This window comes from Temnothorax nylanderi, unplaced genomic scaffold (genome assembly GCF_030848795.1).
Source record: "Temnothorax nylanderi isolate EJ_2023f unplaced genomic scaffold, tnyl_v1.0 TNYL_tig0219_pilon, whole genome shotgun sequence".
Taxonomy (NCBI): domain Eukaryota; kingdom Metazoa; phylum Arthropoda; class Insecta; order Hymenoptera; family Formicidae; genus Temnothorax; species Temnothorax nylanderi.
The window spans coordinates 130776-155376 of NW_027249281.1; the positions used below are offsets into that span (position 1 = coordinate 130776).

Here is a 24601-nt window from a genome sequence, read left to right on the forward strand (position 1 = left end):
TTAATTCGAAATATTTATGCGCGAAAATTAATCGCGTTTTTATTTTTACTAACTCACATTATTTTCTATTAAACATCAACGCACGTCTCGATTATTTACTGTACACTCGCACATCTCGAGCGGTCCGAAAGGGCTGTCTGCTTCTGAATACGAATACGTTCGTACTTCGACACTATCGATTCCTTGGAATAATATCCATATTGCTGTCGGAGGAATAGTCACGCTATCGGCAGCAATGTTTACCAGCGGAAGCCGTCCAATCAGTGCGAAACCCTCCTCTGCCCGATGTTCGCCGTAGATCCACTCGATCATACGAGAGGATCTGACGACGTGGTCCTTCTCCCGACATTTTTTACGGTCGGACAAGCGAGCGATGTCCGGACGTGAGTATCCTACAATTTACTTTACATAGTCCGCGTCCGTGTTCGTGCCACAGATCGCGTTACCGGATTGATTGTGAGTCCTTGTGTGTAACAACGTTACGCTCTCGTAATCATCGGGATCGCACGCGGCTCGTGGAACGCGCGTGGCCGACGCGTTACCGCGGAATTAATCAGTCTCTATCTATATTAGAAGGCATGCCCTGCGGTCAGATTAGAATCCCGACGGATCCGTTACGTAGACGGACAGCTGTGCCCGTTAATGGAGCCCGATCGGCGGTCGTGCGCGCCGACGACTATCTGCGCGATAGTCGCTAATTTAGCCATATCGGGCAGGACTTGAGCGTCGCAGCGGCGAATAATCGCGCAAGAGCTCATCCTGCGGAAGAGCTTTATCGCGCAAGTAGCTTATCGATTATATATTCCTGTGCGATCGACAGATAAATCCGTTTGCCCAAGATGCTCGTATTATCGAGAATAATCGATTATTTTCGGTAGTGATTTGATGGATAATTAGTTTTATCACATATACTACGGTGCTTTCTCACACAAACTCGTTCTCACGAAATACGTCATCCGTGCAGAATTTAACAAAGTAACATATTTTATTCCGTAGGTTAAATTAGAATTTAAATTTTGATTAAAACGAGATGTGTGTTACGAGCTGCTCAAAGTAATGTCAGAAAACTGTCGCTTGAGAAAGATTAAAATTATTTGGTGCACGCAAGTCGTCGGTGACCATAAGACGTAAATTCCTTTTCCTCGCTGCTTCCGTGTAAAATAAATACTACTGCAGGATTTCTTCTTTTTGGATATGTGCGACTGCGGTCGCTCTGCCTGCAACACAGCAGGCAGATATCATAAGGCAGATATCAACGGGAGATGCCGGCCTCGACTTTATAATTTCAGATTTTTATGAGGTTTATGCACGCCTGACATCTGCGCTCAACAGAGAAAATGCGGGATATTTACTGAGGAAGCAAACACGGACACGGCAGGGAAAACACGGAAATGCAAGGAGCGCTGCAAACAATGTGTTACTTCTCGTACAAAAAAAATAGAATTGCACTCGGCGTCCATGTTTTTTTTCTTTTTGCAAGTTTAAAAAAGAATTCTCTCTCTCTCTCTCTCTCTCTCTGTTTTTCTCTCTCACTCTCTCTCTTTTTAGGACAGAATTTTTTTTACGTATTTCAGAAAGCGTTCGTTCTCATCATATAAGTTTTATATACTAAAGATCGCGAGTTATATAACTTAAATTGTATAATTTATATAACTTAAATTATGCGAATAATTTGAACTGCTTTAGTCGTGTATAGTCGTTATAATTGTAAAACGTACCATAAATAAAAGATTGCGCCGATTTCGTTACCGAGAAGTAATTTCTGTGGCTGTGAGTCGTTTGCATGAATTTCCTCGCTTTTGACGCCGGATGGCCGATGCAGTTTTGCCGAGCTTCAAGGAAGGTCCTGTATCGACTTTCGTAAGACCACGCGACATCTTCAGCATTATCGCTTCTCGAAACGCGACGGTTATTTACCCTGCGGGATATGAAGGGCTTAACTAGCAACAATGCAATTACGTTCGCGCGCTGTTTGCGATCGCGAATGAACGGAATTGCATTAGTCGCTACGGGATAATATAAAAACAAAAGTCGCCGAGGGTGCGCGGCGCTGCGCGACGCGGCATGGAGTTTTAAGGCAACAGCAATAAGAGAGAGGAGAGAGCGCGCAGTTTATAACATATCGACGGTGCTTAAAAACAAATGGATTCCCAAGTGCCCCGGGAATGTTTACGGTCGCCGATGGTTACCGTTATCGTCGTATCGATCGTAACGATTTCTAGTTACCTGCACCTGGCTCAACACGTGAGAGGCGGTCCTTTACGTGCAAGAAGAGTTGCCTCTTGTTTTTCTCGCTTAGTCGACGCTCGCTCTTTGCTGGATTCGCTTTAACGAAGCTCTTCTCCTTTTTTTCGTACGATGGTCGATAGTACTGCGGCTTAGAACAAAAACTGATAAATGACTCGAGTCTTATCGCAAATTATTGCAACTGCGTGCAGTTTTGTAACGGGGCTAATAAGATAGTAGCATTTAATGGCACATAAGTTTGGGGTTTCTGAATTTTTTCTAGTTTATATTAATTAAAAAATTGTTCTCACATACAAGTAAAATGAATAAAGAGTATAAAAAAGAGTCGATTCTCGTACTAAAGAGATATCGATTCTCATAATCAGATTGAGAGGATGTTACGTGATCAGCGACTATGTCCGTGTAAGATTACTTACTTCTTCTTCAAATACTGGTTAATTGTAGCTGGTGTGTTTAAGAGACTTACCTAACGTTCATCCAAAAGTTGGTCTTGTCAATCCAAATTGAGGCGGGCATTGCGGCCATCGGAATTAGTACACGCGGATCGGAAGGACAATCAGCCTGTAACTGCCACCACGCCGAGAGAGTATTACGAGAGCTTAGCCGATGACACCGTGAATGGGGATAAAGGGTGAGGAGGGGTCGGCGAGAATCGAAGGCAGGGAGAGATACGGAGCTGAGCGGAGATAAGCGGTGGGGCAGAAGCGCGCGAGCCTCGATATCGAGAATCACTCCCCGCGTTACCGTCAGAGATGATCGTGCTGCGAATTCCACGCGAAAGATAGATTCCCTTGGCGATATACACCCGGCAATACCGAATCTCCTCCCGTTTGCCTCGCGCGTTTGCTTGCTCTATTTCTCTCCCGCTCGCGTCTCTACGTGTTCCAGGGATACGGCCTGTGATCTTTGCCACTTTGTATACACAGCAAGGTCATCTTAGCGTCTATACGCCGTCTACCAACGGAGCGTAGACGTACGTAAAACCCATTCCCATTTCTACCATTCGCGACGATCTCCTCTGTATGTGATACGACTGCCCTTCGTGTCCGCGGCGACATGCGAAAACCTCTGAAGACCCTCGAAACTTTTCATCAGTGAACGACGGACGTCCTTGGCGCTCCGACGCTCGTTCCTTGGATCTGAATGCGGCGGGATGAGACACGGGTTTCGTTGATACGTTCTGGGACCGGCTATCCCCGGGCAACGCAAGACAGGTGGCTATAATCGGACAAACATAGAGTGTGACGTGTGCATTACCACGACGTAGCGAAAGACGATGCGGTAATAAAATATCATGAATCCCGTACTCCTCTTTCTTTCTCGCTCACAAATACGCTTCGTATATTTTATTCGTCGCTGCAGAGCTGCGAGCTCCGATTACGCGCTTTGATCATGTTCGGATTAATTTTCGTTCCGCTTCCATTCCAATATCGTAGCGAAACGCGTGATAGAGGATTCCCTGTTGACCTAATTACAACATTGCGCGAGTATCCGTTGGATTAATTTGTGATCAATCATTTCTCAGTTATACCTTTCACAACAAAAATTGTTGAAGAATCGAATATTATAAATTGAATATCGAATTGCGACTATCATATTACGTATACGTATATTGTATTTTTAAAAAATATATATGTATATATGTATACAGGGGTGAATCTAATAACTGAACTGAGTTTTATACATCTCTATATATATAAATATATATATATTTATGTATATATACGTATATATTGTATATAACTCTTTTCTAAGTCAAGAGAGAAAAAAATGGTAGGGAAAAATATAGTATCATCTATCATTGTGTGATTAATAATGCGCCGATGCACTAGCAAAATGCAACTACAACTTCTTTTGAAATGGAATATATTTTTTTATCGTAAATTGATTCTTCTCATTATTCCATGAAAAAAGTATTAGAATAAGACAATCGAAAGGAATTTTTCTTACGGATATTTATAAAGGATAATGTATATTTGTGGAAAGTTTATTTCAGGAAATAATTTGAAAGAACGAATTACAACAGCTCAAATGGATTGATGCGTTAAGTATTTGAAAAAACATAAAAATAATAAATCAAAATACAGTAAAAGATTTTCTTTTGCCATTTTTTTCTATCGTGACTTAGAAAAGAGCTATAATCTAGCCCAGTTACTAGAATCATTCTGTGTATGTAATATACCGTTTTACACTCGTTTTATCGTACGAATATAATAGAAAATTCGTAAGCTAAAAACTTCTATGCATCCTTGATAAGATCGTAACGGCGCGGCGCTCGAGAGAGTATTCGCGCTTAAAGTATTCCTCGAGAGAAAAATCATCTAGAATTCCGGTCGCGCGACCGAGCCCAGCCGAGAGAGAAAGAGAAAGAGAGAGAGAGAGAGAGAGAGTAAGATTAGTGGTGTGATAACATAAAGTAGATAACAGCCAAAGAGAGAGGCGGGCGTTACTTCGCGTCCTTCGCGAAACTTGGCTCATGCGGCGCGTAGTATTTCGCGGCACGAAGTTGCAGAGCTTGCCTCTCGCGGTCTCGTCTCGCCTCCATCCGCTCCATCCGGAACGTTCGACAAATCTAGTGCTTCGGGGATTCGAGGCGTTGCCTGTTGAAGTTTACCTGCTCCTCTTTCCAAATTATCGAAATTCCCATGGCGGATTCGTGTATTTCACCTTTGATGCGCGATGCGCGACGAGAGAATAGCCGGAATAGCGGCGCCGGCGGTACGTTGACAGCACGGATGTGGTAACCTAACCTAACCATCTCGTGGCGACGCGAGAGAAGCCCCGCGCATAGCGGAGAAGGAGTTTATCCGGTGACACGAGGTGACAAATCCTTTTAACCGCTTTATTGTCTCGCATTGTTGTTAATCGCGAATGTATCAACAATTGTTACATTGCACGCAGGAAAGCGCAAATCGCGTGAATTCCGCTCAACCCCCTCATCGTTGGTGATTATTAATTCTGGCAGATGCGGATGAGGAGACATTGACCGTGACATGTATGAAAAAGAAACCTCCGGTTGGTAAGATTTGATGGCTTATTTTGCTTATAAATTAACATGGAGTAGGTATCTATTTTGAAATTTTGTGTCGGCAATTTTGTGTTGAACGATATAATTGCGCTAACAAGTTTCCTATAGCGCGTCAATTCTACTCTCTAATCAAAGCTTTATCGCCTAGGTCGTGTTCTCGACTAAATATACACGCCGTAAGATCGTTGCATCGTCCTACTCGCAACGTTTTCCTTTGAGAGGGCCTGGCGGTGTCAACGTATATTTCGCTTGGCCTCCACTTTCACTTTCTGCCATAGCGACGTGCTCAGATACAGATCGCGGTCTGTTGACATCTATTGATCATGACATGAATAATGAATGGATACACCGCTTGAATAATGCATGCATCAACGTCGAACAACATCCACTCGATAGCAGTGTATAACTAGCGGGGTATACTATTGGGAACGTTGATGAACAGAGGCCACTCGCTATTGGCCAGCACCATGGATGTCGCTACGTGACTGTAGGACGATATATTTTCTTTTGCGTCCAGTGCAACTAAAGCTAAAATCGAATCGAACGTTTTCGTGCTTGTCCTCGGAAATGATAAACATTTGATTTCAATTGTCGAGGCGTCACTCCCACCCCTGAATCGTTAAATTTTTGCACGAGGAACGTTCATCGTACGTTTACAATCGGATTTTATATAAATTCTCTGAAAAATTCATTTATCTTCATATTAAGCAGAGTGTATGAGAGAACTAGCAATTGATATAATTGTAGTATTGCGGAGTATTATATTTATTAAGAAAAAGACATTCAAATATTATTACATTAAATTTACTATGGTCGTAAGTCGAACAACATTATTATGATAAATAATATTTTGAACTAAACTTGCTTTGTAAATGTGATATATATGAAAATAAGCTTTGGAAATAATTTGTCATTGCTAGATTGCGATTATTAAAATGCAGTTAGCGTTCGAGTCTTCTTACATTCCAATGTTTAGCAATGAACGTTTTCTCGTGAAATTACATTTACTATGATAACAAATCAATGATCATTTAATCGCAACGGAAATAAAATATGCTATAAACGCTTTCGCGTTTTTTCATTGTAAAGTTTCGCCTCTTCGTATTCCAGTTTAATAGTTCTCGAGAAATAAGAAGAACTTCGGTTGTCAGCTCGTCTTCTGCGGAATCTGCAGCTTTGCGAGGGCTTTATACGGCTAGTAAAGATAGAATCAGTATCCTATTACTTACGGAGGATATATTTGGTTCTTCTCCATACTAATACTTTTCTCTTAACTTGCATATTTACGTTGCACATTAATTAAACAGAATTGCTAGCACTAAGTAGGAATCATTTAATTATCTACAATATCTTTACCACAGATAATATGAAGAAATAAATTTAAAGCTGTAATTAATCGCGCATTTATTTAATATATTGCATACAATAATACACATTTTTATTTCTCGTTGCTATCGCTTTCAGCGTGCTTTATTTTTGAAAAACAATACTTATGCATATATTTAGCTCGGGAAAAATTAAATCTCTCTATGATATTGTAAGGATACTTGTTAAACTGCACGAAAGAACACAACAGAAACTCGTCTAAAGAAGTGTAGAGGCTAACAGTAGCTCTAACAGAGGCTCAAAAGAATGGAGTGTGTGCTTTAGCCGTTAGGTAAGAGAGAACGTTAATGAAAGAGCCACCGTAGAATTGCCTCGTGGCATGCAAACAAGTTGGGCTGTCGGTCGCCCTCAACTACTGGCTCGCTACAGAGGGATTGCGGGACTCGCGGCTGCAGGATGAGAAGGCGGGTCCCGGGAAGAGAGCTCTTAGTTGCGTTAGGTTAGGTAGTTGTAGCTATTTGCGGCTCATCGGAACCATAATTAGTTTTCCCCGTTGAAGTCTCGGTCGACCAAGCTCGATAGGCAGGCAGTTTTAGGCGAGGGCGGCCAAGCGTGCGGAACGACGGCGGCGCCTGCTCGCCGCGCCGCGCCGGATAGAAAGTGCCCTTCGCAACGACGTTCTTGTCGCGGCTTTATCAAATTTCAGGACCGCGCTAACTCGATCAAGTCTCAGTCTTCAGAATATTTACTTTCCGGTGAGGCGTAGAAGCGTGATGAAGGCGGACGACTAATCCTGTTCTGTTGTTTCGCCGTAACAAACGGCTAGATAATTTATTCGCCCTTTGAATTCGGGCAGCGCGTCGCTCTCTCTTCGAGCTTGCTTGTGAGTGTTTATGCAACAATGCGCAAAATAATACATTGCGTTTATTTAAACGCGTATCTGCGCTTCTTGTCTCAGGATTCAATTTTCGAAGAACATCCATATTGCAAAAAAAGCGTAAACTCTATCGATCGAGGGTTTTACGTAATTACAGGAACTATTTAATTACATAACCCGGCGTACAAGTACATTATATCCTAATTAATCTCCCTGTCCGTCCAGTTAATCAATCGTGGCCGGGTGTAAAACAGTTACAGCCGTTACAGCAGTACGTGGTAAATACCGATAATAGTTGAACTCGTGGTTGAAGCAGTGATTTCTTGCCGGGAGGTCACGCGACGGTTTATCCAGAAATACTTAAAAACCGAGACACGCCGAGAATACCGATAATAACAAAAGCGCGATAAGGCGACGGGCTATAAAAAGCGCGAGGGAAAACTAACGAAAAATGAAATCACGGTAACTTTCTTTAACGGTGACCACGTCAGAGAGACTGACGCCATTATACCGCGTCGTTGTTGCAGGCTCCGTGAACGAGGCTGGGGTTTTTGCGCTACGAGGCAGGCAGGAGGGTAGTCGGCGTGCCAGGCGAACTACCACCAGCACGACGAGCACGACGTCTGGCTCGACGTTGATACCTTTACCTGATGAAGTGGTACAACCCGCGGCCCTTTTGGCCCCCGAGGAGGAGTCATGGTCTACCAGTTCTTCCACCACGACCAACATTGCTCTATCCTCAGACATGGCCGACACGTCGTCCAATCCGCCGCTGGAGCTCGTAGTGAAGCCTCACAGTAAAGTCATCTTACCCTGCGAACTGGAAGGAAATTACTCGAGATTATTGCTGCCAGGAGCAAGGTAACACGCGTTCCCGCTTTCAGTCGATCTGCCAGTCGATTATGAATTGTTGAAATAACATTTTAGTTAAAATTGTCGAGAGCATGAAGTATATTTGAAGTATTTTAAATATATGTCCGCGTCTGAGTGAGGAAGTATCGTGTTTAAATTTCAAATAAACGCGTAACATGATATGTAATCGATAATCTCCATTTTCTTCTTTTGTCTAACTAAAGTAAGTCGTCATATCTTTTCTCCGCACATGTCTGTATAATAATATTCCCTCATTATATTAACGCATATATTAATATCCGGTTCATTTTATAGCAACGATAACTTTCGCGTTGAATACGTCACGGTCAAATTATTCCCTTTACTGAAACAAAGTCGCTCTCTGTGATAGTAACGCGAGTACGGCTGAAGTCCCTTCGTCGCCCGAAGATCGGGCGTAACGAAGTTTGTTAGGTGAACTAATAATGCGGACGCCGCGCTCCTTGTCAGAAGTTACAGAATACGACCGGCGACGTGGCTGCACGAGGGTAGTCCGGTGGATATGATCACGATAGACACGAGAACGGAGATGAGCGGAACCGGGCACCGGTACATCGGCGACTCGACAACCGCGCAATTGCACATAGATAACGTTAGATTAGAGGACGACGGTGTGTGGAGCTGCACGCTGGAGGACGACCGGGGGAAGATCCTTTTCGGCAAACCGGTGAAACTGGTCGTGCTCGGTGAGTGTCTTGCAATCTCCTTCCTGATGTTTAATCTTTTGAAGTCGAATTAACACCAAAAGTTGAGCCCTTTATGACAAATATCTTGAAAAATTGAATGCCGTTTTTTCTTCGTACTGCACTTATTTATCTATGTTTCAATCAGCATTGTGTATAAAATATGATTATTATGATCACTGACCACTTCACTATTGCATAAATAATTTAATAAATAATTTAAGAAATAAATACATTCAATAAACAAATACTCCATTTTAATTATGAATTGTGTTGTACGATTGAAAGAAAATATCTCAGGTAACGCATATGTGAAATATTTGATGGAGTCATACAAAATTTACATGTAAAACGGTTTGAAATATACAATTATTTATCCGCATGACTTTCTATATATATACGATATTGATATATTAATTTATAATTTGTGCGATCGATATTACTCGAATATTTTTGACGTCTAACAATTAACTGAAACGATTGTGCTGATTTGATTTATAAATCGAAATAATGTTCCTTTATTAAATAATGTAACATGAAAATTTTTTACCTCGGCTTTACAAAAAAGTGGCGAATTTTTTGAATATAACGCATTTTTATGACTTTGAAAAAGTGAGATGTATGCGAATTTTTTTCAAAACGTGATTCTATCTTGCATAAAGCCTTTCAATTTCGCGCGAATGATTAAATTCTCGCAAAATTCCGACTGATAAAGTTTTTTAGGAATGTGCTGGATACATTTAGGAGCGATAACATACGAGAGAACAATTTTTCCGCAGCGTATAATCGAGAAGGCAAACTTTTACTGTTCCCAACATTTTTCATTTTTACATTCCACATAATCCTTTCCTTAAAACTATCATCGCATTCAAATAATAATCAAAGACATTTATTATTTCAATTCTAAAAATAGTAAAATTTTATTCTCATAAAAGGATAAAAAGCATATAAATAGAGTTTTTATCGCTCGACAATACGTCAATTTCTAAATATTTTTCTTGAAATATCCAATTTTTCTAAAAAAAGATTTCTTCCTTTTTGATGTTTATACTTTGTCATGGTCTCTCTTAGCAGTATTTGATTTATCTATCTTAGTTGTAGTACTGACTAGATACTGACTACAAGTAGAACTTGTAGTACTGATTAAAATTTGATTAATTAAAAATTATTATACAATATATTAAGTGACTTACTGCAACAAGAAACTTCTCGGCATTTCTTACCCTTATTGCACCCAGATTCAAGTAATATAGGTATCGTAAAAGTGTTGCCGTTCTTAAGAATTTCTGGCAAGTAGGTCGGACCTCCAGAAATCGGAGGAAGAGACGTTTCAAGCTGCCTGAACCGCTGGTAATGGCAGAATTTATGCATATTAATTCGCACCACTTGGACCCGGCGCGGGCGCGGCGGTCGCATCACTACGACATGAATATGCATTCGGCCTAAAAGTTCGTCCTAAAACATTTTACCTTCCTTTTTTTTTTCTTTTTCCTTCGCTAGACGGACGCGTCATTCGTTCTACCGGCTGCACTTGTCTCCGCGGCGAGGCGTCCACGTTTACGCGAAGCAATCGCGGCACCGGTTAACGCGCGCGTGACGCTTTTCGAAAGCTCACGATCCTCCGACGGAATAAAAGCTTGCTTCGTGGCCTCGCTCTCTCCGTTCCTGTTTTTAATATTCAACCGCCAAACAGAACGAAGACCACAGCGAGCTTTTATCTACCGTGGCACGGTACGTTCGCTCGGGACGCGACGCGACGCGACGCGACGCGCGTGTGGTTGTACACTCTCTTCGCATGCATTTTTGTGCGTTCTTCTCTGTGCACCGCCTGATTATTCCTGGTTCACGGTGATGTTTATTTTTCGGTTCTCGCGCGCGAGCGCTTTGCACTGACAACGGTTTTTACTGACGGCAGTGTTCCTCGCGACTCCGCTTAGCACGGCACTTTTAAATGTTAACGTAGACCGAGATATTATCTACGTTATAGAAAACTTTTTGTAATTTTAATACTTTTTTATGAAGCATTTTCAAACTATTTAAATATACGAGAACGGTTTTTTGGCACTAATTTCTTGCGATCTATAAATATAAATACGATGAGAATAATGAAAATGAGAAAGATATGCAGAAGTTCGATAAACCTTTTGATAAATGAAATCTACTTGACGTTAACTAACAACTGTAAACATTATCTTGCGTGTTAGTATATATCTCGAGAAGTTTAATTCATGCATATATAACTGGCTTATAAATAAACGCTCACGCAATATCGGGAAATGGATTTGGACTACTTCGAAATAAATTCTGAAAACGTGACCAATTACTTTCTTTCACTTCCCGGCACTCCGACTTATTTCGCGTATCTCAATGAACTCCATCGACTTCATAAATCTCCGGATTTATATCTTCTCTATTGTGCCTTTCGCAAACCGGTCGGGTAAATATGAAAGAAGAGCGCTAAAAGTTGCCTGCCGCATGAAATATGGCATCGAAATCCGCGCGGCGCACGATAAGACGTTGAGTACACTTAACGTCTACCCTGGCGAAATCGAGAAAAACAAATCAACTCTGGGTGTTCCAACCCGGAAGCGCGCGTCCAGCACGCCAATGCGAGCACAGTAAGCTTTCATTGAAATGCAATAGCTTGTATTTCTTTCATACTTTGTTTTGTACATTATATACTTGCCATACACTCCATCGCAAGATGAGAGATATACCGCCGTAGTTGTATACGCTAACATCTACGAGTGTCGCAATAAACACATTAGATTTGATCTAACAAAAAATGCTTTAATTATTTAATTTTAAAATTATTTGTCTTATATATCATAGTTTCAATCAATTTGTGAAAAATTAATAACATAATTATGATTTTATAATTTGGAGAAAAGTACTAACTAACAAAATAAATAAAAAGATAAATAAAAGTGTACTAAAAAACTAAATAACAGATATATGTAATAAATAACAATATATAAATTAATAATCAACAGTATGTTAATTTTATGCTTATTTTATTCTAATAATATTAAGATTATCGTGTCGGATATTGTTTCGGCTTTTAGGAGCTCTATCGATTATCAGAAAATTTGGGTCAATTTACGATAAATTTAATGGTGGTCGCAACGTCGGGCCGATGTGACACCTTTTGACAATAATTCCATAATGTACGTGGTACATGTTGATGATTATCATGTTTCTCCGGTTATCGAACTTAGCTTTAGCTATGTAACGCATGTTGCTTATAGCTGCAACATAAAGCTATGAAAATGAGAAAATATACAAACTCAATTTGCAACATAGAAATTATTTCCCGATATTTTCGTGCTCGCAATATTCAATTATAAATACATGGCATACTTTATTTATCAGTTTAAAACGGCACATTTCTATGCGATTAATATTGTCAAATGCATGTTGACAGAGTCATTATAATTTTGCAATTTATTACTGTTAATTTAAAATGCAGAGCATCAGATCGACGAAGAGCGTTAATCAAAATGCGTGACGATAAAAGGGATTACAGTGAACCAACAAATGTGAAATGCTGAAATAAAATACATACGCAAATAATAATAATTAGTGGATGTAATGTTAACAGAAATAAGTTATAAAAGGTTATTTAGAAGAATTATAGAAGCAGATTAATGGAAAGCTGATTTTAATAGATTTTCTTTATTGTGCATGTTAAAAAGATTATATCAATACGAAGTTTTAAACCTATTTTTAATAGTACTTCACAAGTGATCTCAATATCGTTGCGCATCTTTTATTTCGAAAACGACCCTGGGTCGGTTCGGGGAAATGCATCTGAAAGGAGATAAAACGCGAACAAGTTTTTCTTTAGCGATAACATCATAAGGCACGTCCCGCGAAATCATCACCTCTACTTTTCACCGATCATTGGAAATTCAGCCGTTTTATCCCTCAGGCAAAGCGCACGAAGGAGGGGACACACGGGTAACGTCCGTCTGCGGCTGATAGGGATAGATTTGCCTAACGTTACCTGGGTGCTCGACGCCGAAATCCGCGAGCGAGAAAAAGTTGAGAATAATGCACGTTTTATGCGCGCGGTTGTCAGGTTCCTCGTATTTTACTCGACAAATAGACAGGGATGTTAAGGCGCTCGTCCTTAACCCGGACATTCGGCACACAGACTGTGGCTTCCTCAAGATTCATCTTCAAACCATCCACACACATACACTCGTGCAATCTTCCCTGCGCCTCTTCGAAACGTCTTTCGTACCCTCTTCCCTCCTACTGCGTTTTCATATTAAATCGAGATTCGGATTACGAATATAACGAACGTTTCTTTCATGCATTTGCCATACCATTTTCTACTTCAATGCTAGTTATTTTTCGTATTTTATTCCTTTCGATCTCTTGTTAGCCTTCTTTGTATACGGTTCTTATATTCTCTCTTCTCTATTTCTTTTATATATATATATGTATATATACATATATATTACGTAACAAATTTTGTTTATGTATTTTTATCTATTTTTGCATCAAAGTTTGCCCGCACACCAGTAATAAATATAGATTTTTCTGTATCTCCCACTTCCTCTTTTCTTCATTGCTTTCTTCGTATTTTTCTCTTTTCCTCTCTTAAAGGGAATTCAATTTACTGCCATCCTTTCCTGTTTGCGCGTGTTGTGGAAAGATCTGACGTCCACATTTAGCAGTTTACCGGCACTTGCAATCGTTATCACTCGATCTTTTCGATTTTTCATTTAACTCTCCATCGTGTCTCCCTACCCTCGTAATCTTTCGCTGCTTCTCTCTCTCTCTCTCTCTCTCTCTCTCTCTCTCTCTCTCTCTCACTCACTCACTTACTTTTTTGCCTTTTATCTTTCGCTTTTCCTGCGAGCTACCACTCTATAAAGCTGACAAGATCGGTATAAGGTACAGAGAAATCTTGTTGGTCTGGCGCGAACAGAGGGCATTCCACTGTCTGACCAATATCGAACTACTCCCCTTTTGGCTGACTATACGCGTGTCTCTCTACTGTTGCCGGCCAATGGCGGAACTCCATCGATATACATATAGAGCTACGTCAACGAAATTCGTGGCATTCCACTCTCTCGTATCGTCTTTCGATTGCGCTCGACATCGCGGCGCTTTTTGATTCATGTACATATCGATACCGTTGCTGCCTCGAGCATGTTCGACCTCGATGCGATTCGAGGAAATTGAGATCCTTGTCACAATGTTTTACGATTCTTTCCTTAAAAAATTATGTCCTTAAGCATCGATGAAACAGTAAAGTTTATTCGGAAATTCTTGCCATTCTACGCACGTGCACAGTGCACACAATTCATATGTATGTCATTGCTATTCTAGGAAGATTAATTACTTTATTTTGTACATACAACTTTATTAATTTATTATCAACATTATATGGCTTAGTATATAAAAAATTGCTGTATTTTAACTCATTTTATATTTAAAAGAATTATTACTATTTTAATGGCTTAGTTGAAAAAAATTTATTGCATATTTTTAAAAATACACGAATGCAAAAATAATTAAAAAATAAGACACCTAGAACGACCTGAATATTTAAATTAAATTTATTTCTATGCTCCTGTGACAACTTATTATTTGTCATTTTTAGGAGGGCAATTATCATGCTCATTATTTTCTCGCGTGCGCGATAGCATTCGAAAGTCGAAAGTGCACGGTTGACTCATTCGTCTCTTTCCCCCTTTCTTTTTTTGGCGTGCACTTTACTGCCATGCGACAAAAGGAAGAGTTTGCCAAAGAGACCGGCGTTGCTCATTGTCTCTATCGTTGTCATCGTTCAAAAGAGCGGAAACGCCGCGCTGCCTGAGCGCAAACCCGCGTGTCGTGAATAGGACGGAGGACGTTTACACGACGTTCGTAACGGTACAGAGGTCATAATAGCAAGGCGTACGCGTGTAAAACACACCGGCCGCGTGCAGCTCCGCGTACAAGTTTCAGACGTGGGGGATTGTCTCTTCGCGATTGAAAAAAGAAACGTCAAATTGACTGCCATGCAGCGATTGCACGCTGTCACTTTGTACGTCGCACGCATAAACGAGAACTGTCACGCGGTCTTTTTGTCATTCACTCAACAATCGGTCGCGAATGTGCGCGTTGACGCGATTTATTCGTGACTTTGTCAGCAGGCTGGAACGATTAATTAATTTTCGGTAATTTAAATGTAATTGTCGAACGTGAAGGTACTCAAAGCTGTTAAATAAAATCAGTAATGCCCTGTAGCACGCGTGCGCGCGAAAATAATTGAGTTTACTAACGTTGCGTGCTGTTAAAGTACTCTCATTAAATCCATCATCACTGTTTGTGATTTATTACATGTTATTTATGATTGATTAGAAGTAACGGCAATGCGTTCGGAAAATGCATCAGTCAAAAGCTCTTTTATGATTCTGTTGTGCTTCCACTTCATCGTGTGATAAAGTGGAGTCGCGGCAAATATGTCATCCTGATTGTTATATTCTAATTGTTGCTATCTCAATCGGTTTTGAATGATACGAGCAAAATGTTGCTTGTCATAAGAAAATATTTGAATTTGTGAATATAAAACTGTCTTTATTAATATTCGCTTCTGCATGATATGTGAAGTGAACAAATTTGATAATATATTATTTATGTTATTATATTAATAATTTATTTGTTTTCATAAGTATAATTTATTCGTCAATATGTAATATACTATAATTATATGTAAATATCTCTTTTATTCTACATTATTTTCCTCGCATGTCACAGTATAATATTTACATATTTTGTAATTAATTGTTTTATAATTAATCGTTTAAGATTTGTAATTATATTCATCATAAGACCACCGTTATTATGTGGAAGTTAAGTTGTGTAATACATCGCGGTAAATATTTTAATAATAACCAGTAATTGCTTCCATTATATAACGCTTCGAGTTCGCGTTTTAATAAAGTGAATTTAGCGCGATCTGCAAGTAGGATTCGCAAAATTTGATGCAAATGCTATTCGCGAATAATTCGCTATGTCGAGTTACGTGCTCTCGTAACTCTCCATACAGGCTCAACGCCTTTACACTCAAGTGCAACGTTAATATGCTCTCTCTCGTACGTACGAGTCCGTACGAGCCAGTGCGCGATGTGCGACTCGTACGCACACTTAGACAATCATTGTTCCAGACCGATAGAACAAGGGGACAGTGGGTACCGGGGCATTAGCGCAGGTGGAGTAAATTAGCGCATCAAAGCCCAGCGCCATACTACATTGCCCAGTGATTATTGACGCGAGCCGAGTATTGGCCACTAACTACCCATTGAGTAGCTGAAGGTTGCCTCGTAATTAATGGAACAGTCAATGGGGCATCCCCGAGCTGTCGCCGCATCGTGATGTAACGTTCACCTTGCTTTCTGATGTATCTCCAGCGAAACGCGAATTTTTACTCCACCCGTAATGGCACATTATTTCGAAACCATTTCAAAAGAGTGGTGGCTCGCCAATTACATAAATTTTATTTAAATTGGTACAGCTCATGTTATCTACAACTCGTTGTGTGTATGTGTGTGTGTGTGTGTGTGTGTGTGTGTGTGTGTGTATTTCATAATTAATAAAACTCTGCTGCAACGTTATTTCAATTAGGACATACAGTTATTACGTATTAATAAAAAAAATGGACGTAAATAATAATTAATGAAATAACATTTTAGTAACAATATTAATTATTGGCTTATTGATCACTGTATCATGTGTCTACATGCGACGAACGAATCTTTTTTTTTTTACTGACTTTGACAATCAAGATTTACGAGGCGTTGAAACTATATGTAAATGCACTGTTGTCCATTTATCTCGCGCTGGTGTTCTTGCGAGTAGCAGATTGATCGGTGTAAATTGCATACGCATTATGCACCAGGTAATTGCCCATTTATCTCGAAAGACTGGTATACAATCACGTCGCGATACGTGTATATAGGTAGATAATGTATCCGAAGACCAGCGCTGTGTGTCTTGTGATTTATGTAGTGCAAAAGAGCAGTCGTGTTAATCGTGTAATTAAGTTAGCCACTGATTTGGCGTTCTAGCTCTCTCGTGACATATCACATTTTCAACGACAACGTTCCAAAGTTTGAATTTCAAATGCAATTAATGCCGAATTAAATACTATGCTAATTTCTCCGTGCATTTTATATGTAATGGCCCAGCGCGTAATGCGGGATTTCAATATATGATACGCAATATCGGCTTTTTTCATTAGCTTATTCGACAGAATTAAAACAGAAATTAATTATTAATCGTCTACGAATAGGAATGCAATTACATTATAATTGCCTTTTAATGCAAAAAATGTGTCTTTGAAATCATTACATTTTTCGTGTTCTTATGATACATCTGTCTCTCGCTGTATTGTTTTGTGAGATCGTTTGAAAACCGATTAAATATCGAATATCGAATAATCATACTGACGATTGAACGACTTTAAAGTATACAAGTATGTATACATATACATATACATAGACGAGAATTAAAGAAAGCTATCTTAAAAGCTGCCTTTTCGTTCTTCTTTTTTTTTGCTTTTTTTATTTTTCTTTTTTCTCTCTATCTCTCTCTTCTCTCGCTCTTCCGCCCCCTCCCCTCTCTCTCTCTCTCTCTCTCTCTCTCTCTCTCTCTCTCACTATCTCATCGAACATATTCGAGTGTGTGCGTGACGTGGATGTGTCGGTAGTCCGTATTGAAGTGGAGTGGTAAGTCAATAACCCCGAGCTTCCGAGCGGCGGTGCACTCGAAGGGCTGTCAGTCGAACCGAAAGCTCTCCTGGCTTTACGACGTTATCGTCCGTGTGCATTTAGCGTCGGTCAGCGATATGCGACGGCCACTGTTTCCGGTGTTAAAGAAAGTGCACTTTGGCCCGTGCAACGCGCTAGTTGCCACGAGCGCGACGCGATTAACGATCTGCAATGAAAAGCGCCTCTGTCGCGGAAACGCTTGTTGAGCAAGCGCTTTTCCTGCCAGCGCGCAGTTAGATCTCTGTGTCGAATCATATTATTTTTATATTCTCCGTTGATTTGCCACCATTGAATATGTAAAATCAACGATTCATGTCCATTTTTATCAGTATAGATTAACTTTGATCTCGGTTTAACTTACTTTTTATCTTTTTCTAGTTCTAAGAACCTTAGAGATTAAAGTTAATCCGTATTGATAAAAATGGACGTTAATCGTTTATCTGTCGTTTTCGCGATTCAACTTTAACTGTGGTATAATCAAGTTTTGTAAACTTTTTCTAATTTCGCTTTTACAATTTATTTCAGCATTATAATGCATATTGTATTGTAGTTATCGTCATAACTACATGTGCACTTATTGCATATTCTTATGTATTACAGTAAAAAGTGTTGGTGCGCTCAAATAATCTTGTTTCTTCTCTATTAGATTATACTGAAATCCGATACACTGAAGTTCGATACAATCGTTACACTTAATATTTCGTGACGCTGTAAGTCTGCCGAAGTCGATAACAAGATTTATCAAGACGTAGGATAATGCGTCTTGATCTTTTGAGCCCGGTTTACTGCACCTTCTTGGAAATAAATGGTTTATACTGGCTTCGTTGACTCGCTTCATCCGGCAACTTAATTAATCGCTCGCGCATTGTGCGTCCGCTCTCATGGTGATTCTGGGAACGGGCTTGCACCGCAATACACATGCCATTGTTCTGTTTTCTGGCCTGCTAGGAACGCGATAATTAGTTGGCTAGGACTGGTCGTTCGGCTGCTTGTTCAGTTGCCGCGCAAACAGCTGCGGAACAATCTCTGGTGTTCGATAGGATTTAATGATGAAGCAAGACCGCAATCCCATTCGTGATCTCTCGACCGTGCATATTTGTTTCACGATGTGTGATGGTAACGCGGCCAAGTTAATCTACATTCTCCAGCCTGCATTCTCCTTTTCTCATAAATCAAATGACAAATCTTGCGAATTGAATGTTAAATTTTTAAAAGTATAATTCTAAATGAGCATAATAATTAGGTAAACTACGAAAGATTTTAAAATGACATTTAAATGTAATTCATAAAATAGCTTACATTTATTTGTTTCTTTATTTTTAAATTTAATTTACATTATTAGATAAAATAATTATTTACAATTAGATAAAACTTTGTGATAAACTTTTTCGTACTACGAATTTTTTCTTTTTTTTTCTTACTTTTAATGAAAATGTTTCTTTGTCGATATTTGGAGATTTCGTTGAAAAGAGGATGAAGATGAGAACAACTGAAATTGTGTGTACTCAAGTTTTTATAGAACTTCTTGTACATTTTTAAGGTTGCATAACGACAGGAAGCATTATTTGAAACGTTATTCATTCTCAGCATACTTGCTTCCAAAAAGATAAAAAATATACTTTTTGTACATTCTCGTGTTCGAGGTATAGTAAATATTTTTCGCTTGAAGGTTAAAGGAAAAAGAAGCGCCATCAAATTATATCTCCGCTGTTTCCTGGTGTTTAATTTTAAGAAGCAAGAAAATCCCAGCGCTTTTGTGGTACTCATCGCCCGTGCTTATGCGACTCATTCCTATATGTGAGGTTTATACTTTATAAGTTGATAACGGGGCTCAGTGGTGATGTCGGTTTTATACGACGGATTCAATATAATGTTCGCCAGTGTCTTTTTTCGCGCATTTATTTAAGTTTATGAGGCTATTTTTATGTTGAAAATTCGTTCTGATGTAGTTTTATCTAAAATAGAATCTCATATTAGGTAATATGTTCATAATATATATTCTTTCTATTTTGAAATTCCAAAACAATTAGATTTATATTGATGTATGTACATATTATATTGTATATTTCTATCACTCGATAAATAAGCCATGTATAAAATTTTAAACACAGACAAAAGCAAAATGTGCAATAAAAATTTGAAATGAAGAACGAATATTATGAGATTTTATTACTGATGTGAAATAGCTTATAAATTAAACCGTATAAAGTCTCGTTATCCAAAAGCATCTTCCAATCGAGCTTTTTTATGCGATAAATTTTATTGAAAGAGTTTGTTTCTTCGTATTGGGAAACATTTCATCAAAGCATCAAAGTACTTTGACGAAATACAAATAGATACTTTTATTCCGATTTTAACGATACTCAATCGTATTTCATATTCAGACAATTTCAACAACGACAGTTTCTTATAATCATATTGTTCGTAACAATAAGATTTCGTTCAATTTTACCCATCGCATTAATATTATCAGTATTTGAAAGATGGCGCATATATGAGTAATGCTCTTTAAAGCTTTCTCCTCCGTAGAACCGGAGCACGCGTGGAGCTTAAAAAGGGTGCCCATACAGATGATAGCGTATTGAAAAGTCGAGAAACCAATTCGAGCGACATAGATCCAAAGCTACCTCTGGTATTGAGTATCTATTCAATCGGTCCCCACGGATCTGATTTCCGTTTATTACCACGTTGCTCGAGCAGTATCACATCTTCAGTTAAGCGAAAAATCGAAGTGGATATGAAAGTAAAAACAATTTTACGGCTGCACTTCATCTGAAAATTTGTTTGATACACGTGTATATTAATATATTAATTCGCAAACAAATTGGTTTTCGCGTATTGCCTGTTTGTCATTCTTTCCCTCAGATACTTTGTATCTTATAACTTTTATATGTGTACACTGATCTCCTCTACCTTCTCTTAAAATCTACGCTTTATAATTCTTTAACTAATAATTGATATGTACTTTACTGCGTAATATCTATTTTCTAATTAAATATAATTACAAATACATAAAATAACGTAGTATGTGTACGCGAGATAAATTATCCTGTATACGAAAATATGAATAATGAGTTTCATAAAAATTTGGAAAAGTCGTTAGTTAGATAATATATTACAGCATTGGAAATGCGTCTCTCTCACATAGGAATTTTCGCGAATAGATGAGAAAACTGATGCATTGTGTACTAGTGGAGAGCAGCGGAATCCCATCGACGTATTTCCGTTGTGGGAGTTTGGCGTGAAATCCTCAATACACGTGCAACGTGTGAATAAAATACAGAATGAACGTAACGCTAGTTTCGTTTCGTTTCGATTCGAAAAATTGACAGAAATAGCGCATTGCTATTTAATTATTACAATTCGAATTAACAGAATTGTCTTGTCATGCCGACACTCAAAAATAGTGCTCAAGTTATTGCAATTTCATAATTACTATTTTATCTCGAGAGATACAATTGAAAAACATCTCTTTTCCGAAAATAAACCGTTCTAAAATAATCGTATTTATAAGATAAATTATGTAGAAACGGAAATGTTAAATTATTCAAATGCTGTTCGATATTAATGGAAAGTTGATATAATGCACGAAATCTGTCTAGAAAAAGTAATGAGACTCATTCTGTAAAAATATTTATTATAAACTTATTTATAAACTTAATTATAAATTAACTTTATCTCCTTCAAAATAATTCCCTTGGAAAGCCACACACCGACGGAAACGTTGTTTCCACTTCTGGAAATAGTGCTGAAAGTCTTCAGCTGACACACAGCCTTCAGTTGGTCCGTCACGACCTTTTGAATGTTGTCAACAGTTCCAAAATGGTGACCACGGAGTTAAGATATGATTTTTGGGAACCGAAAATAATCATATGGACTCACAAATCAAGGGAGTAAGGGGGCTGTGGTTTCACAAGAATATCCGTTATGGCTAAAGATTTGTTCACAAAAAATGTACACATTTTTTGCATGCCCAAGTCCTCAGTCAGAATATTATAAACAGTCTGGTGGTTTAAATTTAATTAATTACCAATCATTCTCACCGTCAAACGTCGATCAGATCTGATAATGCTCCCTTTGTCACATTTTCTCAATTCGTGCAGTGCTTGGTCGTCCAGAACGGGATTTACCTTCCACAGTCCCACGGCCACTCAAAACTGTCTTGTACTATCTAAAAATCTGTGTCCGGGTTAGAACTTGATCTCTGTTTTAACTTGTTAAATGTTTCCGTCGCGTTGTTTTTAAGTTTGACACAGAATTTGATCATGTAACGCTGCTCGATATTCTTGTATTCCATTTTCGGGACGCGTCCCCAAAACATACAGTTACACAAATGTTTGTAGAATCGTACGTGTTGACGTTAGTCGACGTTATCAAGTTGAAACTTGTACTGAAGGGTAGAGCAGAAGTGTAGGTTGATGCAGTCTTGGTTTTATAACGTTGTTAGTTCTTGAGAAAAAAATTCAAGTCTTATTACTGTCTCGTATTAGTAGCTCGTATAGACATACCTCGTATTAGTAGCTATTCTGAACATTTTTACTGTCGTATCAAGATGTGAGATATTTTTTTGGATCCAACATAATTTCGATTATTTATGGCTGAGTATAATATGACATCTGATTGATATTTAATAAAGATTTCATGACGTCTTCTCGCTTCTTTTCTATACAGATTGATGAAAAATTAATTTTATTTAACTATAAATAGCATTTGCCACATGCTATAACTTTCTAATAAAGCATTTTGAGAGACTTATGTTTATAAAACATTTTCTTCTTATTTCTACTCATAGAATATTCTACTAAAGTTTGTCCGGAAAAACTTGGGATACCCTGTATATTGTTTACTTTATAAAGCATCACCTAATAATCAAATAACTCATACTATTTCATATCAGAGGGAATTTTTGTTATATATTTTATCTTTTTTTTTTTATAAAAATGTAAATTGTAAAGCATACCTGTCGTGATCTCGGTTGAACATGGTTTTTACTTTTTTTGACATTTCGTAACAATAAAATAATTTAATGCAATTAATTTTATTGTGTAAATAATTTATTTTTTCAGAATCTAATATAACTTTCCTGCAGCTAATATATACGCGCAGCCATTTATATTTTTCTGACGCCCTAAAGAAGCTATTGGTTGTGTGAAATATAGAATTTTTGGAGAGATGTTACTCTCTCTTTCTTTTTCGAAACATCTGTCACGAGTCTAAGTTTATACACGTACGCGTTTGTGTATATACGTGTGCACGATCCGCAGAAATTATGACATAAATCACACATCCTTCCATTCCCAAACACCCGCGTCTTTCTCCCACTATCGCGCAGCCAATTGTCGATTTTTCTCAGCGTCGTAGAACTCGCACCCCATCAATAAGATCGCTCTCAAAGAGATTTGCCAGCGGCGAGCGATGGATGGAACGCGATGGATGATAAATATAGGGCGGCGCCAGGGATAGGGGGATGCGTATAAAGCACTGAAAAATTGACACCACCCAGCCGAGGTAACGAGCGATCTCTCCGAAGTATATAACGTCAGTCGTTAGGAGATTTCGTCCTTTCGCCCATCTCTACGCTTCGTCTTCACGCTCTCTTCCCTTGTCGGCTCTTCTTACCATCTCTCGTAACATCTCTCCTAGTCACACACACCTCGCACCCTCTTCGTTTTATTGCGAGTACGTGAGAGATTAGTGGATTAACCGCGTGCAAAGCATTGCTGATCAAAGCCTACAAGAAGCATTTCCGGATGTAGGGACCATCATCGTCTTACTCTCAGGAGGAAACTTACTTCCCATCGCAATATTCGTTTGTAAGAGCGAGAGAGAGAGAGAGAGAGAGAGAGAGAGAGAGAGAGGGAGATGCATGTTCAATTATTCAGATAATTTCAAGTGACTTTTAATATTACTATGTCGAACAATCGTAAAACAGAAAAGCTGAAATCAAAAGTGATTGCGATAAGAGAGATAAGATCGTTGATTTTTCTCGTTATAAGAAACAATCGTTCATTCTGTTACTTTATCAATGCACAAGTGGAAACTCGTAACAAAGAACGTGCTCATTCACGCAATCGTTATTGACAGCGAGAGGTAGTCTTGCTTTTCTGCAATAAGAGTCTAGATACTCAGAGGCAAGATCTTTATTAACTTTCCAGTTGGATCGACACGCAAAGTATATTTTTCCGTATCCGACGCGCTGCATGAATAAGATAAAACAGGTGGGATAAAACCACTTTCAATTTTCCCTTAATACCGAGGATAGAGTCTCGTGTATCTCGAGTTACAGGCAAAGGCAGAGTGTGATTGCCACTGGAGCCTCAGTAGTAAAGGAAAATCATTTCACGCTCCACTTGTCTCGCTGCTTTCCGTCTTACTAAGGATAGATCGTTTCGCGTCTCGTTAGCATCCTGTTCCCCACGGAAATACTTTACTGTGATGAATAACTGTTTGCCGTATTCATGTGCATCGGTACATTTTTTAATACCACGCGCATTCTGATAGCATCTTTAACGTCAGATTAATTCCTACAGTTTTTAATATATTATGAACATAACAAAACATTAAGAAAATGAAAAGAAAGATTTATTTGACTATATTTTACTATATTATATATTCTTATGTCGAGTCACCTTTTTTTTCGTGTAATGCTGTGTATATTGAATCGCCCTATCTTTGTATAACATGCTAATTACTGCCAGAATTAAAACTCTAACGTCATTATCGCTCGAGGAAGATTACTTCCGGATCTCTCTTGACTTTTCGGTCCCGCGTACCTTAATGC

General features: G+C 38.8%; 1 protein-coding gene across 3 annotated transcripts in view; it reads left to right on the forward strand.

The window, feature by feature from the left end:
- The first annotated feature begins 4783 nt into the window (after positions 1–4783).
- Positions 4784–24601, forward strand: part of Tei (irregular chiasm C-roughest protein teiresias) — a 140270-nt gene continuing 120452 nt past the window's right edge. Inside the window, exons 1-4 of one of the 3 annotated variants that reach the window (XM_071717634.1) lie at positions 4784–5067; positions 5149–5266; positions 8006–8339; positions 8823–9055. In XM_071717634.1, coding sequence (XP_071573735.1) covers positions 5245–5266; positions 8006–8339; positions 8823–9055 — 589 coding nt within the window. In that variant the 5' untranslated portion in view covers positions 4784–5067; positions 5149–5244. Of the gene's footprint in view, positions 5068–5148; positions 5267–8005; positions 8340–8819; positions 9056–24601 lie in introns of all 3 variants that reach the window. The other 2 variants (XM_071717632.1, XM_071717633.1) reach the window with 2 other exon arrangements.